This window comes from Rhinocladiella mackenziei, assembly GCF_000835555.1.
Source record: "Rhinocladiella mackenziei CBS 650.93 unplaced genomic scaffold supercont1.10, whole genome shotgun sequence".
Lineage (NCBI taxonomy): Eukaryota > Fungi > Ascomycota > Eurotiomycetes > Chaetothyriales > Herpotrichiellaceae > Rhinocladiella > Rhinocladiella mackenziei.
In genome coordinates this window covers 507,919-522,570 of record NW_013550595.1, presented here as the reverse complement: position 1 = coordinate 522,570, position 14,652 = coordinate 507,919, and the positions used below count along the sequence as shown (strand labels likewise).

At 49.9% G+C, this 14,652-nt stretch overlaps 5 protein-coding genes across 5 annotated transcripts; 1 reads left to right on the top strand and 4 right to left on the bottom strand.

Moving 5' to 3' along the window:
- Positions 1-673: 673 nt before the first annotated feature.
- On the bottom strand, positions 674-2,865 carry Z518_10872 (uncharacterized protein; the record flags this gene model as incomplete). Its single annotated transcript, XM_013411703.1, has 8 exons — positions 674-1,167; positions 1,219-1,328; positions 1,403-1,542; positions 1,598-1,699; positions 1,756-1,892; positions 1,951-2,204; positions 2,258-2,542; positions 2,603-2,865. The coding sequence occupies 8 exons, from the start codon at positions 2,863-2,865 to the stop codon at positions 674-676; spliced, it is 1,785 nt and encodes a 594-aa protein (XP_013267157.1).
- Positions 2,866-4,783: 1,918 nt separating this feature from the next.
- Positions 4,784-5,992, bottom strand: Z518_10871 (uncharacterized protein; the record flags this gene model as incomplete). The annotated part of the gene is made up of 1 exon (XM_013411702.1): positions 4,784-5,992. The coding sequence occupies one exon, from the start codon at positions 5,990-5,992 to the stop codon at positions 4,784-4,786; it is 1,209 nt and encodes a 402-aa protein (XP_013267156.1).
- A 1,290-nt stretch (positions 5,993-7,282) lies between these two features.
- On the top strand, positions 7,283-10,153 carry Z518_10870 (uncharacterized protein; the record flags this gene model as incomplete). The annotated part of the gene is made up of 1 exon (XM_013411701.1): positions 7,283-10,153. One exon carries the CDS (start codon positions 7,283-7,285, stop codon positions 10,151-10,153), a length of 2,871 nt encoding a protein of 956 aa, XP_013267155.1.
- A 622-nt stretch (positions 10,154-10,775) lies between these two features.
- On the bottom strand, positions 10,776-11,750 carry Z518_10869 (uncharacterized protein; the record flags this gene model as incomplete). The annotated part of the gene is made up of 1 exon (XM_013411700.1): positions 10,776-11,750. One exon carries the CDS (start codon positions 11,748-11,750, stop codon positions 10,776-10,778), a length of 975 nt encoding a protein of 324 aa, XP_013267154.1.
- Positions 11,751-13,116: 1,366 nt separating this feature from the next.
- On the bottom strand, positions 13,117-14,269 carry Z518_10868 (uncharacterized protein; the record flags this gene model as incomplete). The annotated part of the gene is made up of 3 exons (XM_013411699.1): positions 13,117-13,871; positions 13,934-14,120; positions 14,177-14,269. The coding sequence occupies 3 exons, from the start codon at positions 14,267-14,269 to the stop codon at positions 13,117-13,119; spliced, it is 1,035 nt and encodes a 344-aa protein (XP_013267153.1).
- Between the last annotated feature and the right edge of the window lie 383 nt (positions 14,270-14,652).

Genomic DNA, 14,652 nt, shown 5'->3' with positions numbered 1-14,652 from the left:
TCAACTACGGAGTCCTTGGGTTAAAAAAAAGGAATTTCGGTCCTATGATAAATCAGCCCAGCGGTTGTGAATATGTCCGCAAGGCGCAGTCTGTAGATAGGCTTTGGAGCTCTTGAGCCAGCCAGGCGCAAGGATCCACAACTCCCAATCAATTCTAACTCGCTTGGTGTATCGCGGCCCAAAGAACCAATGCTGATAATTCTAGTGCGTAATAGAGGATTATTGATCCTATAACCGGGCGGATCAACATTGGTAAGCCCTCGGGCTTGGAATTACGTCCTTCAGGATCTTATTGGCTGAGGGTGATCAGGGAACAGTACGACCAAGCAGAAGCGACAAACCGAACGGGCAAGGATAATTCGGCAAGCAATAGAGGCAAATAAGGCGTGGAATTTGTGCCGTGATGTTGCCCGACGAGGAGGAAGAGGGAGCATGATCGTAAGGTTGATTGGGGTTCCGTTTCAAGCTCGAGTCCATCGCATGGCGGCGAATTGGTGCACATGAACGCGGGTCCACTCTTCTAGGCTGTGTCTAATTTTGGCAAGAATCGGACCAGGGCGATGAATTACTGTGGATCCCCTTGGCTATAACATCTGGTGCCAGATGTGCCGGATATCACGCGACAAAGTTGACCCTGAGCCCTTCGAGAGAAATCTTGCCAACCTCAACTCTTCTAGTGTACCAAATCCGCTAGTTCATCATGAAGATCCGCCTCAAGGTCTATCTGATGATCGCCTTCATCCAGAAGACCTAGGTAGTACGACAAGTCGCGTCCATCAAACTCCCGGGTGGCGAAACCATTCCCAAGAAACTCGAACATGTTCAACGGGTTGCAATACTCGATCTCGTAATCCTCGAAACGAGGCGTCGCGAGGAGATCCATGTACACAAGTCGGGAACCGGGAAACATGGGCAGAGGACCGTCAACTCTTCCTTGCTTGAACCAAGAGCTACATCCGGAAGACCAAGCCGTGCGCTTCAAGAAGAGCGCCGCATGTTCCTTGAGCTGTTCAGCGATTTCTGCCTTGGGAGTCAGACTCCTGATTCGGTCTTTCTGCATTTTCTGGATACATTGAATAATGTTTCCCGCCAACGTTTCGATGATTGGGAGGAATGAACCATGTCCAAGAGGTCCATAAGGTCCACCCATCATGAAGTAATTAGGCACTACCTCCGCGTCAGTTTATTTTCTGGCAGATATTCCACTGGATTTCGTACTGTGAGGAACCCCGAGAGAGATGTACGAGGTGGCTTCTCCGGCCCACATCTTTGCTATGCTGTACCCATTTGCCTCGACGGGAAACCTGGGGATCCAACTGGTGTCGAAGCTGCCCAAATTATGTCCGTTAATGACTTGACCGAATGTCATTCGCAAAGTCGACAGGGGGGGGGGGGAACCTACCCCGTAGCACAGATGATGGCGTCGACTTCATGTTCCTTGCCATCGCTGTCAACAAAACCATTTGGAATGATCTCTCTCATCGGCTGTGTGAAGACATGCACAGTATCGTGATTTAGAGCCTCGAGAAACCCGTTACCGGGCTGTCAATTCCTCCTCTGTCAGCTTGTGCTCAGGCAGTGGGGTCAAGAAACTCACTGTTGGCCTTCTACAGCCCACTCCAAAGTCCTTTGGGATAATGGCATCCAGGAGCTCCTGTTTAGTGGATCCGAGCTTTTGAGTCATTTCATTTCTGGCAAACTGGAGAGCAATGTCAGCACCATTCGTGCCATGTTGGACGACATCATATTTCTCACCACTTTGGCACTTTCGGCCTCAGGGGTTCCATTGAGAATGAACTTGAATCTCACGTTCAGCTCTGACTCTATCATTTTGGAATATTTGAGGAACAATTTCGGGTTCTCGGCGAATCGCTTCTGTTGCTCGGGCGTGTCTGGTCGAGTGTCAGTCATCCTATTCCATGCGGACATTGACACGGGGACGTCAATCACAGTGAAAATTTCCTCCATTGGGACCCGCAAATTTCTGCGCGAATCCTGCCGTGATCCACGTGGGTGATCTTACCCACGCGTACAGTTGCGACACTTGAGAGGATATCTTGGAGATGATCTGGATGCCACTGCTCCCGATGCCGATGACAGCGACTCTTTTACCTTTCAAATCGATCGCGGGATCATAATGGGCACTGTGCTGAAGGATTCCTTGGAATGAGTGTAGTCCCTTGATATCCGGCCATTTCCAATTACTACAAGGGGCAATCAGTGTCATTGGCAGGACAAAGGTAGTGCATCCCCATACTTTAAGATGCCTCCGCCATTGACAAGAACATTGCAGGTATCTTGGAACTCTGTCCCATCCGGACGACGCACGTGGACTTCCCAGAGGCCTTCTTCCGAGTTCCAAGAGGCACCGGTGACTGTATGCTGTAGCTTGATGTACTTGATCAAACCATGCTTGTCGACAACGTTCTTGAAATATTGCCAGATTTCCGGCGACTCTGAATAATACTGCGACCAGGAAGGATTTCGCTCCCAGGTGAACTGATATGACGCCGAGGGGATGTCACAAGCACAGCCCGGATACCTTGGGAGGGTTTTCTGTTAACCCACCTAGAAGGGACAAGAATCTACACGTGTATCATACCTGTTTTCGAGCCAGGTTCCTCCCACATCATCGTTCTTCTCATATATCTGTAATTCAACATTCTGCAGTCGCTCCTCGACGAACTTGGAGAATGTGATTCCTGAGGCCCCGGCGCCAATATGAATCACTCGCAATGTCCGTGCCGTGCAATATGGTTCTTCATGAATCTTGTAGCCCCGAGCATTCTGTATCATCCATCCTTTCTCATTGAAAAGTTCTCCGGTGGACGTAGGAAATCCTTCACCGTCCCTTGAAGGTGCCATGTCTCCGTATTCAGGATTCTCTTTTCTCTAGATAGCGTTGGTATTAGATAAGAGGACAAAAGATATATGTTTTCGAGATTGAGGCTGGAGAAGTCTCCGACAGCTCACGCCAACTCGACCGGTGCTCCACTCAGCAGTCAGCGGCTGCGATGTTTGAAGCATGTCTGGGGTAGACCTCGGTCCAAAATCTGCTGAAGATCAATCTCGTGCGGGGATGAGGCCTTGATGTTGAACAGAAAGCAAACGTGTCGGAACCCGGCAGCAGAGTCATCCCAGGAACTGACTGATAGTGGGCTCTGGGAAAGAGGGTCTCTCAGATTGGTCGACCAGAAAGTCAATCCCACCAACTGTCCAGATCTCACGGTGACCGGACTGGGACTTTTACCTTGGGCCGAACAAACTGGGAAATGGCTCATGCACAATAAGCCTGAGCGGCTAACTGCAGTTGTCGTTGGGTGTAGGAAAAACTGGAATCGTCAACTGCTCTATTTGGTAAGTGGAGAATCTCTTTCGAAGACTCATCGCCATATTTATCCTCTTTTAAGCAAAGCAATCAGACCTCATCAAGGTAATCATCACGTGTGTCCAAACGAGAAAGGGGAAAAAAAAGCTTCTTTCACGGAAGCTCCCTCGCCTTGCAACTCTGCTTCACGATTGCAAGCTTATTCCATGTGTCAGTCAATCCAGAGCTGTACCTGATCAAACCTCAGCACTTTGTTGCATGGTCTCAATTACGATACTCCAATGTCTCTCTGCATCAACTGAGACGTGGTTGGCGTGCATGCTCCCGACAAACTCCTCCAGTCGGATACTTTGAGCTGGATCAGAGCTGACCAATGCATCCACCAACGAATGCATACCTGAACGGTTTGAGAAGGGCACGGGTCAGGGTATGTTCTAGCGGGATAGACATGATGATGACATTGAGGGCGAGTTGGAATTCCAGTTTACCGGGACAAGAGTCGAGGATTATTGCTGAAGGTAGTTCAGGCGGAAATGGGCGAGACTGGAAGGCAAGGCGTCGAGGTATGCTTGGACAGCTGTGTGAGCCGCCATTGGAGAAGATGTGGACAATGCTTGGATCACCCAGCAGACTCGATAGCTTCCACTGCGGATCATAAAGTTTGCAGTTACAACCAGTCTGGAGCCCATGTCACAACTGGAGGTTTGGATACAGATATTTCGCTATATGTCGTGGAGCGGCTAACATCCATGCGCAAAAGATGATGAGTCCTGGTTGTACTATCGCATATGTGGACGAAGGAGGAAGGGAATTTACAGATGCATTTCATCTCCAAGCTTCACACATCCCCATAGAAGGCCTTTGAGCGTCATCTGACGGAGAATAAGCGCGATATGATTGAGGTAGCTGCGATATATGAGGGTCTGATTGTGTATGTCAAAGAGCTGAATGAACAGACTTTAGTATGCCACTTCCCTTCACCATATCGTGAGAACACCCCGGCAATACAATATATGCTGAGGCTATTTGGCATTGCCCAACAAACCTACCACACATGTTTACAGTACTTACCTCCTGTACATAAAGCCCCCGCGTTCGGAACTGCTCAATGGTTGAAGAGCATTTGCTTGTCGAGACAAACGAACTACGGGGAATACGAAGAGCGATATACGCGAAGTTCCAACTTTCACGGTCGTGGAGGAAAATCAGGAGTCGAATCGGATTGATCAATTCCGAGGCTGTCATTCCGAGAAGTCGTTTCAGTACCTGGTCATGTCCAGGACCGGCAGTGGTTTAGGCTTGGTGGTACAGTATACTGTCCGACGGATGGCCTGAAGGCAGGGAAACGTTGCCCGGTCAATGGAACTGACGATTGCCTCACACGGACAGGGAAGTGTGGATAGAACAAGACCCCAGCCAAATTCGGGATAATTAGATATCTCCGGATCCAGCTTGTCAACACCAGGCGTATTTTTGACTGGCTACCCACACCAAGTCATCATCTGAAGCAGCAGCCCATCGAAGACTGCATAAGTGGTCCTTGTCTCGGGCAATGATTTCAACCTTGTCCTGTACTTCTGCTCTCAACCTTTGAGCTGAAGCGACGATCAGATCCGAGGGATCCCAGACTTCCACCCCGGCCGCCATGCCCCATTTATGTGCCTCATGCTGCGCTCTTAATAGCAGGGCCGCCATCGCATCTTGGGCCGTCTTTGAATTCTCAATGGTAGGAGGAATAACCGTATGAAGAATATGCAGCTGCCAATCTTTCCTTTCAGCCGCGTAGACGCGACACCAGATCAAAGCAAGGCCAGTGGCTTGATGGATGGCGCCTTTGACTGTGGGCTGATCTCGGCCGAGAACCTGGCTTTGGAACTCGTCTCGAGCAAAGTGCCAAGCAAAGTGTTCGAGATCAGGGCGGATTGCCACGTGGGGAATGCGAGGATTTGCTGTGGACATTTGCTGCAGGTGCTGCTCAATATACGTGACGGTTGGAATGTCCTGCAAATCGGATACAGACAAGTCGTGCACAGCGGGAAAGGGGATCCGGGCGGAACCATGGTCTTCCTGTTGCCGTGGGGTCAAACGAATGTGATTGCTTGGAAAGACTCTCCAGCCAAATCTCGAGTAGAATTTCGGCCCAATGTCGGAGTAAAGGACAGAGAAGGGATTGGGGAGATCATTAGATTGTTGCCAGAATTCCAGTTTCTGGCCCAGTTCTGCCATCATTCTGCCAGCATAGCCTCTCCCGCGATATTCAGGCCGTACGTAGACAGAGGCTATGCCGTGGGCTTGGGCTTTCTCAACGTTTCCAGCGCGGGCGACGTAGGCATGAACTAGGATGCTCTCGCAAGAAGCGAAAATGGGTCGAGTACCGTCAGGATTCATGGGAAGGGACTCCGAGGTCAGAATCCAGCCGGTGATGCGACCATCCTTTGTCAGATCGACCGATTGTAAGACCGCTTCTCGCTCCAAGTATTGCTCCAAAGTCAACGGCCCTTTCCACTCATCGGCATTAAGATGTGCTGTCTGAACATACTCGACAGGTGTGGCAGGGACCAATATCAATTCGGAGGATTGTGCCGGTGGTTGACTCTGAGGATCAACAGCAGGGGGTTTGGAGGTTTGGGGGATACCATCCGACTGCGCAGCGGGTAAAGTCATGTTGTTGGACGGTTGGTCTCGATTTTCTAGGCTGGTAAGCAGATCATAAAAAGCCGAAATGTTAGAAAGTCGAACGGAGAGGAGAAAAAGAAATTCACAAGAATGGGAAGATCCGTCGTCACAGGGAGTTGTGCCGCGAATAGGTAGAAGCTGTCTTTTTGCTTCCAGAGCCAGATGCCGTAACAGAATAGATGAAATTCTTTGAGGCAGAGAAGGAGAAAATTTATTCCGCGCATAGCCGAATAGAGCCTCGCGATGACGAGAGGGCGTCCAAGGCAAGGCGATCAATCAACCTGATATTGCCTTCCTTCGGCGCCGAGGATCAAACGGATTGAGCCAAGTCCAAGATACGATCACAGTGCGACGCCGGCTGCCTTCCACCTCTCGACCGCAGGCTACTAAGCCGTACCCCTCCATCCTGCAGTCGGCCACCCACGTTGCAGTTGTGGTGTCACTTTTCCTTCTCATCATCATCGTTATTCTTCTGTCTCTCACATCTCAATTATCCTTGTTTCTGTACGTCATGAATGTAAGAAGGTCTGTTTCGGCACGTATCTCGTTCTCTCCTTTATCATGTACGGGTACGGATTAGGAGACCCAGTAGAATTCTGCCAGCACCCCTCTTTCCGCGCCAATTCACACTCTAAACATGAACGAACCGCCAACTTACCATCAGAACATACGGCTTCACTTCTTATCATTTCCTTCAGCCTCGTTTTTGTTGCCTTGTACCATTACATGCCAAACTCTGCCTTCAAACCAACCTCCACTCCCTTCTTCCGTCCTGCCGGCTTGCCGTCGCTTGCACCTGATTACTACTTCAGCAATTTAAATCGTCCCACCAGCTCCGACTCTTCTTCTCCTGTCCAAGACCAATTCTCCCGGAGAAACTTTCCTGAGGCTTTAGTTCTCATCGAATCCGGCGGTAAAATATACCGGATCCCGCTGTGACATTCAAAGCAAACGTGTTGAGACCAAACCGCCTTGTTTCAGCCTCATCCCTATTCGTTGCCAGCCTTGACTTGACCAACCGCAGCTCGATCAATGAGCCTGCGACATGGCACAATCTCATCTTCGGTGAGCAAATACCTCAATTCTTTCTCTGTCTCTCATATCGTTTCATCTCCGAGCCTCCCCCCTTTCCCCCCTTACTGGTGCGACTCATCGAACCGGGGGCCAAGTGTGAATACTTTCATCTTGCTTTGGTTCTGCCAGCATGATCCACACACTCTCTCAGCACGACCCCTCCGGCGCATCTCTTCATAACTAACCGTGTCGGTATCTTTCAGGATGGCTGACGATCGTCGCCTTCCTCGCGAGAGGGACGCAGCTCTCACTTACCGATCTCCTTGTTGTCCAGGTCCTGTCATAGAAATTTCCGACGACGACGACGACGACGAATTCGACCTCCGACACCCACGACCTCGCGTGCCAGCTTATCTCCCTACCCGACATCGACGTCGAAATATTTCCAGCGTTGACTCTGTTTCACGTTACTCAGATTCGGTCGATGATGAGCCCCCCTTCAGCGAGGAAGCTCGTCACTCTCACACCTTCCAGGTCCACAAACGCGTAAGAACTGGTCCCGACCTCGTCTGCTCACCCGGTCAGATTGCTACGCACCACTCAGGAAGTTGGCAAGCTGCATCGGCTCCCTCAAGTATCACTCCGGGGGCTGGACCATTATACCATGAAACTTACAGATCAAGACCCCCGCAAAACCAAGTCGGAAAAAGACCGACCGAATCCGGACAGCCAAACGGCCGCACTATTCCCAATCCTCCCACAAAGACTGCAGCGCGACCTGAAAAGAAGAAAGCGGCTCACCAGCCACCTTACTACGTCGATGGCCGGTTTGGGGTTAAAATGTATCGTGGCCCTGGATATGAACGTTTTCCCGTTGTCCTTGGTACCGTACGAGGTCATAAAGAATATTGTGATCGCTGGGATATACAGCAGACCTTCAAGATGCGGAGGAAACTTCAGGAGATGGGCCAAGGAGTGCCCCCCTCTTACGTGATTCGTGATAGCGATTCCGAATCCCATGACGACGCTCACAGCAACGATGACATCCTCACACTCGAGAAGGAATGCTTGCGCAGCGTGCTTGAAGTCTTTCCTGACATCGAGCATTCTTTCGTCATGAAGAAGATCCAAGCCCATCCGGCACAGCCCACTCATTTCGATGACGATGATGACGACGAGCTCATTCCACTTGGGGCACCGCCTCTTGCTGAAAACATTATCGCAGAGATCGTGGAAATGGAGTCCTACCCCAAACAACGCCTCGTTGATTCAGCTATGGTGGGAAGGGCAGCCGCCGATGATGGTACAGGCGCCACGGTCACGTGGGACAAGAATCTACCCAAAGGGGATGTGTACAAGAAGGATGCGGTGATTTTGTTGTCCAACACATTTGCTCACGTTCCAACTTGCTACATTTTCAAGGTCGTGGAAGAAAAGAATTCCATCTTTGACGCATACGTCCATATCCACGCCATGGAAGACCAATTTTACTCTCTCCCGAGTCCTCGGCCTTACAATCGACTTCGCCAGCCAAGACTTCTACTGGAGAAGAAATATGTGCTCGGTCCTCAGGATCGTCGCATTCCAAACGAATATGCACATCGAATCAATGAACTCCAAGCGGCAAAACAACACGTTGTGAGAGAGACCATCCAAATAATGGCCAGGAAGGCCAAGGACGAAGCTGAAGCCTCGAACCTTGCCAAACACCGAGAAACCGGAGCCATCATTGAGTGCCAGTGCTGCTTTGACGGTGAGGTGCCTCTGAACCGCGTGGTTTCTTGCACGGCCGATCGACCACACTTCTTCTGCTTTACCTGCGTTGAAGGCCTTGCTGACAATCAGGTGGGGTTGATGAGGTATGAAATGATGTGTATGGACGCTAGTGGATGTACTTCCGAGCTTTCTAACGAAGGCATCGCCCGAGCTGTTCCAACGTTGACCTTTGATCGTCTCGAACTCAACAAGCAGCAAGCTGAAATCGTCGCGGCCGGCATCGAGGGTCTGGAAGGTTGTCCGTTCTGTGAATACAAAGCCGTCTGCGAAGACGTCAGGGAGGAGCCTCTCTTCTATTGTCAAAATCCTGATTGTTCTCGTGCCACGTGCAGAAAATGTCACAAGGACAATCATCTCCCCAAGACCTGCGAAGAGAATGCGAAAGACAACGTTCTGTCTGCCCGTCACCTTGTTGAAGAAGCCCGATCCGATGCGGTCATGCGCACATGCCCGAAATGCAAAGTCAAGATTATCAAAGAATTCGGCTGCAACAAAATGATGTGCTCGCAATGTGCATGCATCATGTGTTACGAATGCAAAGAGGACATCTCATCATTAGGAGGAAATCCTTACCACCATTTCAACCGGCCAGGAGCGAAATGTTCCTTGTATGACCAAGAGGGCATCGTTCGGCACGACCAGGAAGCCAATCAGGCAGAGAAGGAAGCCATCGATAAAGCCAAAGCCGCCGACGCCAACCTGGATGAAGACAAACTGCGGATCGACACTGGCCAAGAGAAGAAACCTACTTTGGCAGATCACCCTGCTGCTGATGTCTTCTATCGAGACATGAATAATCGTGCTGCACGATTGAATAATCGCCAAAGAGAGCTACAGAATATGATGACCCGCTACCGTGCTGCGCAAGAGCTCCGACCAAATCCCGCTTTAGAGGCTGCTTTTGACCAAATACATCGAGTGGGGGAACAAAGAGAAAACCATTTCGGTGACCTGCGAAAGGGGGTAGAAGATCTCCGTCGCCTCAATGAAATCCATCGACAAGCTGTTGTTGATGGGGCTCGACTTGATTTTCCACCAGGTTTCCGTCCGCGGCTGCACAATCCAAATCGGCAACTCGATTTCGACTTGTCCGGTCTCATGCCACTGCTACCAATGATGGCGAGTCCGGGAGGCGAACATGTTGGTGCCCAGACAAACGACAATCGTCCACTTGCAATGACTCCACGAATGGCACCTCCGATGATCCAACCTCCAGCAGTGGGAGCGATGACGCCTCAGGATCCTGACGATGACCTCGCACGTCTTGCAGCCGCTGCAAGTGGCGTTCGAAGAGCTGCAGATATTCTCGAACGTGATGGCAATACTCCACGATATGGACATCGTCATGGACACCGTTAAATCATCAACGAAGACATACACATTCTACTTCCTTTTCATGATCGCCATTGTGACACCGAATGAGCGAGGAAGGACGCTGAAAGAACACTTCGCCTATTATGAATTGTTTTGCGGTCACGAGGTGGTCGCCGCGGATATCGGGTATTATTATTGGCGTGAAGAAGGTTTTACGGACGACTGATAATATTGTCGTTGGCTGCCACAAGGTGGGTGCTGCGGACATCAATTATTGTTGACCTAGCTCAGAGGAGGCGCTGCGGATAACTCAAACGTATGGTATTAGTGTGACAGCTGCTGCATGAATAAACGCCCCGATAGTGTTGAGATTCATGAAATGAAAAAAACATCCGGAGCGATTCTTTGTCTTTGTCTCACGTTCCCTGCTCCGGAGGAGGCTTATGGTGAGAGCAGTGGTTATACTTCCTTGCATGAGATGTGAGAATGTCAGTCCTTTCACGGCCCCCTGAAGGAATATAGTTCCTAGAGTGATGACACCATTAGAATGAAGGACTTCGATGGCACAAGGAGAAGACGGAATGGAACCAAACAAGACCGACGAATGAAGTATCCAGCATCTCCTTGACGTTAAGTATGCATTAACAATGTAGAAATTCCCATATGTTCAACCCCGTTGGTAATCCGACATGGCCCCACCATGGGGTTTCCGATTCACATCCGCAGGCTCAAGATCGTAGCCGTTCTCTAGGTCGAATTTTTCCTTTCCGGCGCCGTAGGACATGTTTGCTGCTCTTTTCGCGGCCATGGTTGCGGACGGGGACAAAGACTGGGACTCGGGGACGTCGAACTCGAATTTGGCGGGGGATTCTTCGACCCAGACTTCCATGCGAAGTTCACCAGCCTCCAAACGTCGGACCGCGTGGGTCTTGGGCGATATTGATCCGGAGACGGTCTTTTCTTTACCTTCCTCAAGGTTGGCGGGAGAATTTGATTGAGAAGCAACAGGGAAAGGTTCTGGCTCGGCAGCCATCCATTTTCGCTCTTCCTTTTCAATGCGGCCGACTGGTCTGTCGGCATGGTCTTTGATCTCAACGGATAAAGTAAAACTGCATTCTGGTGCACTGGGGCCTTCCGGGAGTGGCCTTAGCCTCGCAGCGGACGTACTGATCCGAGATAATGTGGCCCGAAAGGTTGCCTCCAAGTCAGCGACGTTCAATTCGCGATTCAATATGTCTCCGTCTTCAGAAGAGGTTTGAGGGCCAGGCTCGAAGGGGATATCACGATCCTGCTTGACAACGGCGGGGACGGAGCGGAGGTCAAACGTCCAGCGTTCAAGCACCCTGTTTCGTTTGCATTCGTAAATGCATAGCGAGACTTGCTCGACGGTGTTTTTCTCGAGTTGGTCACGGATTGCTGTGATGGCGTCATTGATCCAAGTGCAGACTGCCGGGTGACGGTTTTGCCGTACAGGATAGTTATACGCTCGGACAGAAAGGAAAGAGATGGGAGGATAGAGACGACGGAGATAGAGAATGTGATGGGTCGTGACAGTAAGGAAGGATGTGAGGGTATCGAGAAGGGCGCGATGGGTAGAGAGGATATTTGAGGCGGTGGTTGAGCTGGGTGGGGGACCGGCCATGATGAGTCTGAAGGGGCGAAGGAGAGACTGAAGGATCTTGATTTTAGGGAGATAATGGCATGATTTAGAGTATAGAAAGGTTGTCAGGGCGGTTGTGAAAGGCTCGAAGTCTTCGCATCTGGGTGGCTGGTGGAGTGTGTGGTATTGGTGATGCTTCATTACTTAGAAGCGTCGATTTCCTTTGACGCGTGAACGAGATTTAAAGCCTTCCATCATCTCAGCTAATATCGAACGGCTGTCTCTAGCACAAGCATGGAGAAATGGAAAGCAGATACGGACGAGTAGAGCATAATGCCCGTGAAGGACCGAGGGAAATCTTGGGAAGCAGCCAATGAGACTGCGCCAAGAATCTTTCCGCTCCTAGTCAAATCAGGCTCCCATTCCTTTCCCTCCCGTCCCTCCTTTCCTTCTCCTCTCGGTCAGATTCCCCTTCACTAAATCGCTATGAAATTTTGGGAGCATTTCAGTGCTTAGGTCTTTGGGATGAAGGTTGAGGAATCTATGCTCCACAGATCCAGCTGGCCAAATGCTGTTTGGTCCAAAGCGTGTGCCGCATTGATACCCAAAGTTGCATCTCCCAACGTGACACGAGCATTCCAGTCTTAAGACATCATGGTGGAGCTATTTCATGACGGTGTTGATGGCATCTCACATCTTCTCATTGCCTAAGGTATGGATCTCAGTCTCACCTCCCTCGACGAATCTTTGGACGGTATGATGTCTTCTAGCATTGTCGGGCGCCCCTTCGGCCGCGACCTTTGCCTGTTTCCTGTTGTCTTCATCTGTGTCATTTTGTCTTTTGTTCGTTCCTTTACGACATTTCTGAATGCTTGTGCATCACAATGGCTCGCCTGCAAAGGTTGGTACTATGGTGCCTGACTTTAGTATCATCCATTTTCTTCTCAATAATGCAGCTTAAACTCCCAAGGAATTCGAACGTGGCGTTCTTCAGAATGTCCCCCGAGATGAAATCCGGCAACATGAATCTGGAGCGGATGAAAATGAGTGCTCGATAGAGATCACTGCCACGAAAGTTCTTGTCCTGGCCATAGTCCCGTTAAGCCGAGATCCTCGGAAGTCGAGATCCTTTTTGCTTTCTCTGTGCTACAAACAGCCTCACCAATCATTCATATTCCCAACACAAAGAGTGCCGTGTTCAAGTTGACCGTCTCGGATCTACGGGGGAACCTTTCCTGAAATGGGGTCTAGATTGGTGATCATCATATACCTCCGTGTTCAAAGATACTCGTATCGGCTATAATGGATAGGGCCAGGGAATAAATGGGAAACAGAAGGCTCAGAAAGCCATCTGGGTTATTCCTCAATTCTCAATTCTGATCCAAGAATTCATCCCAACGCTCTATGGCTATTCATTTAATTTCTTCACACTCCCATTTGCGGCACCGTGGGCACTTCCATTGGCACTCCCGTTCGCGACTTTTTCTTTCAGTTTGCTTGAAGGCTCCGACACCTTTACGATCTCAGGCAATCGATATATCCTAGGCCAGACCATTTGGAAGTGTTCTTGATGGCCGTTTAAGATGTGCCGTAGATGAATGCCCCAAACAATGTAGCAGTAAGCTCCGATGCCCGTCATCAAATGCCACCAGCCATGACCTTCTAGGAAAAATCCCCAGGGCATTCCAATGCTCCGCCGCCATCGTCTTAACGTGGAGCAATATTTGTTGTCGAGTGACCAAATGGCAAAACCACCAAGAAATACGGATACACCAAAACCCACCAGGTACCACATGTTCTTGAGGATTTCCATATCTCGTCTATTTTCATAGTCTTGTTGTTCTTTCGTCAAAGCTGGGAGGCGCCGGCGTTCTCTCTCTATGCGGTGTCTCTCTTCACTTTGTCTCAGCGATGGTCGCAGAGTAAACTCCATGCTGTATATGCTTCGACAAACGATGAAGAGAGTCAATGCAGCGTACACAATTTGGTGAAATGCTGGATCTTGGAGATAGTGGTAATACAAGGTAATAAAGGCGCAGAACAACACGAAGAAGACGCCGAGGGATATCTGCACGGAGGCCGGACGAGCATATGAAAGACTGGCATATGCCATCAGACAAGTGGTGTAGATCATGTTCAGTTCGTCCACCAACTGCCAGGGGTCTGGGAACGTCAGCAAGTTGACGAGTTGGTCAAAAGGAATTTATCCGTGCACGACGACATACATTTTAATGTTGAATGGAACATGAAGCTCCCAAATCCAACGAGGAAATACCCAAAATATGCAACCTCAAAGACGGTGTCGTGCCCATGTTTTCGGCAATTTTTGACCCCTTTATATGCAAGGTAGATGAACATCAAATTGGTAAGGGTATTGATGATCTCGGCGGAATAATATGTGGCATAGTAGTCCTGGGTACCTCCATCAGTCAAGAACTCCGAGGGATATTGAATCTTTGATCTTGTACCTCTTCACACCACTGGAGAGTTGATGTAACAGGATCCCAAAACCCTCGCTGATTTGGGGAGGGATATGGAATTGAGGGGAGCCATGCGGGCATCCTTGCCAAAGGATGATGAATGAATAGCCTGGGGTTTTCGAAGGTCAAAGAGATCTCATGTCGACCAAAAGATGCAGGTATTTTTGCTGGATTTTAAGGCAATCCACGTTCTCGGATGCGGAGGGATCTGCATAAATGAATTGATTCCGGAGTTCAGACAGAAGTTGGTGGAACAGAGTTGAACCTGTTTATGGTACCTTGGGCGCAGTTTTGTTTGGTTTGCTGCTTATTCCTTCACCCAGACAGATGACGTATCACTCCTCCGTTCAGAATACCCGGTACCAAGGAGGAAGTGGCCTATCAACGATTGCAATATGTACCAGGGTACCTAACTCGAGCAGCCGGAGAGGCTTACTTAGTATTTAGGTAAAAGCTGTTGGCGC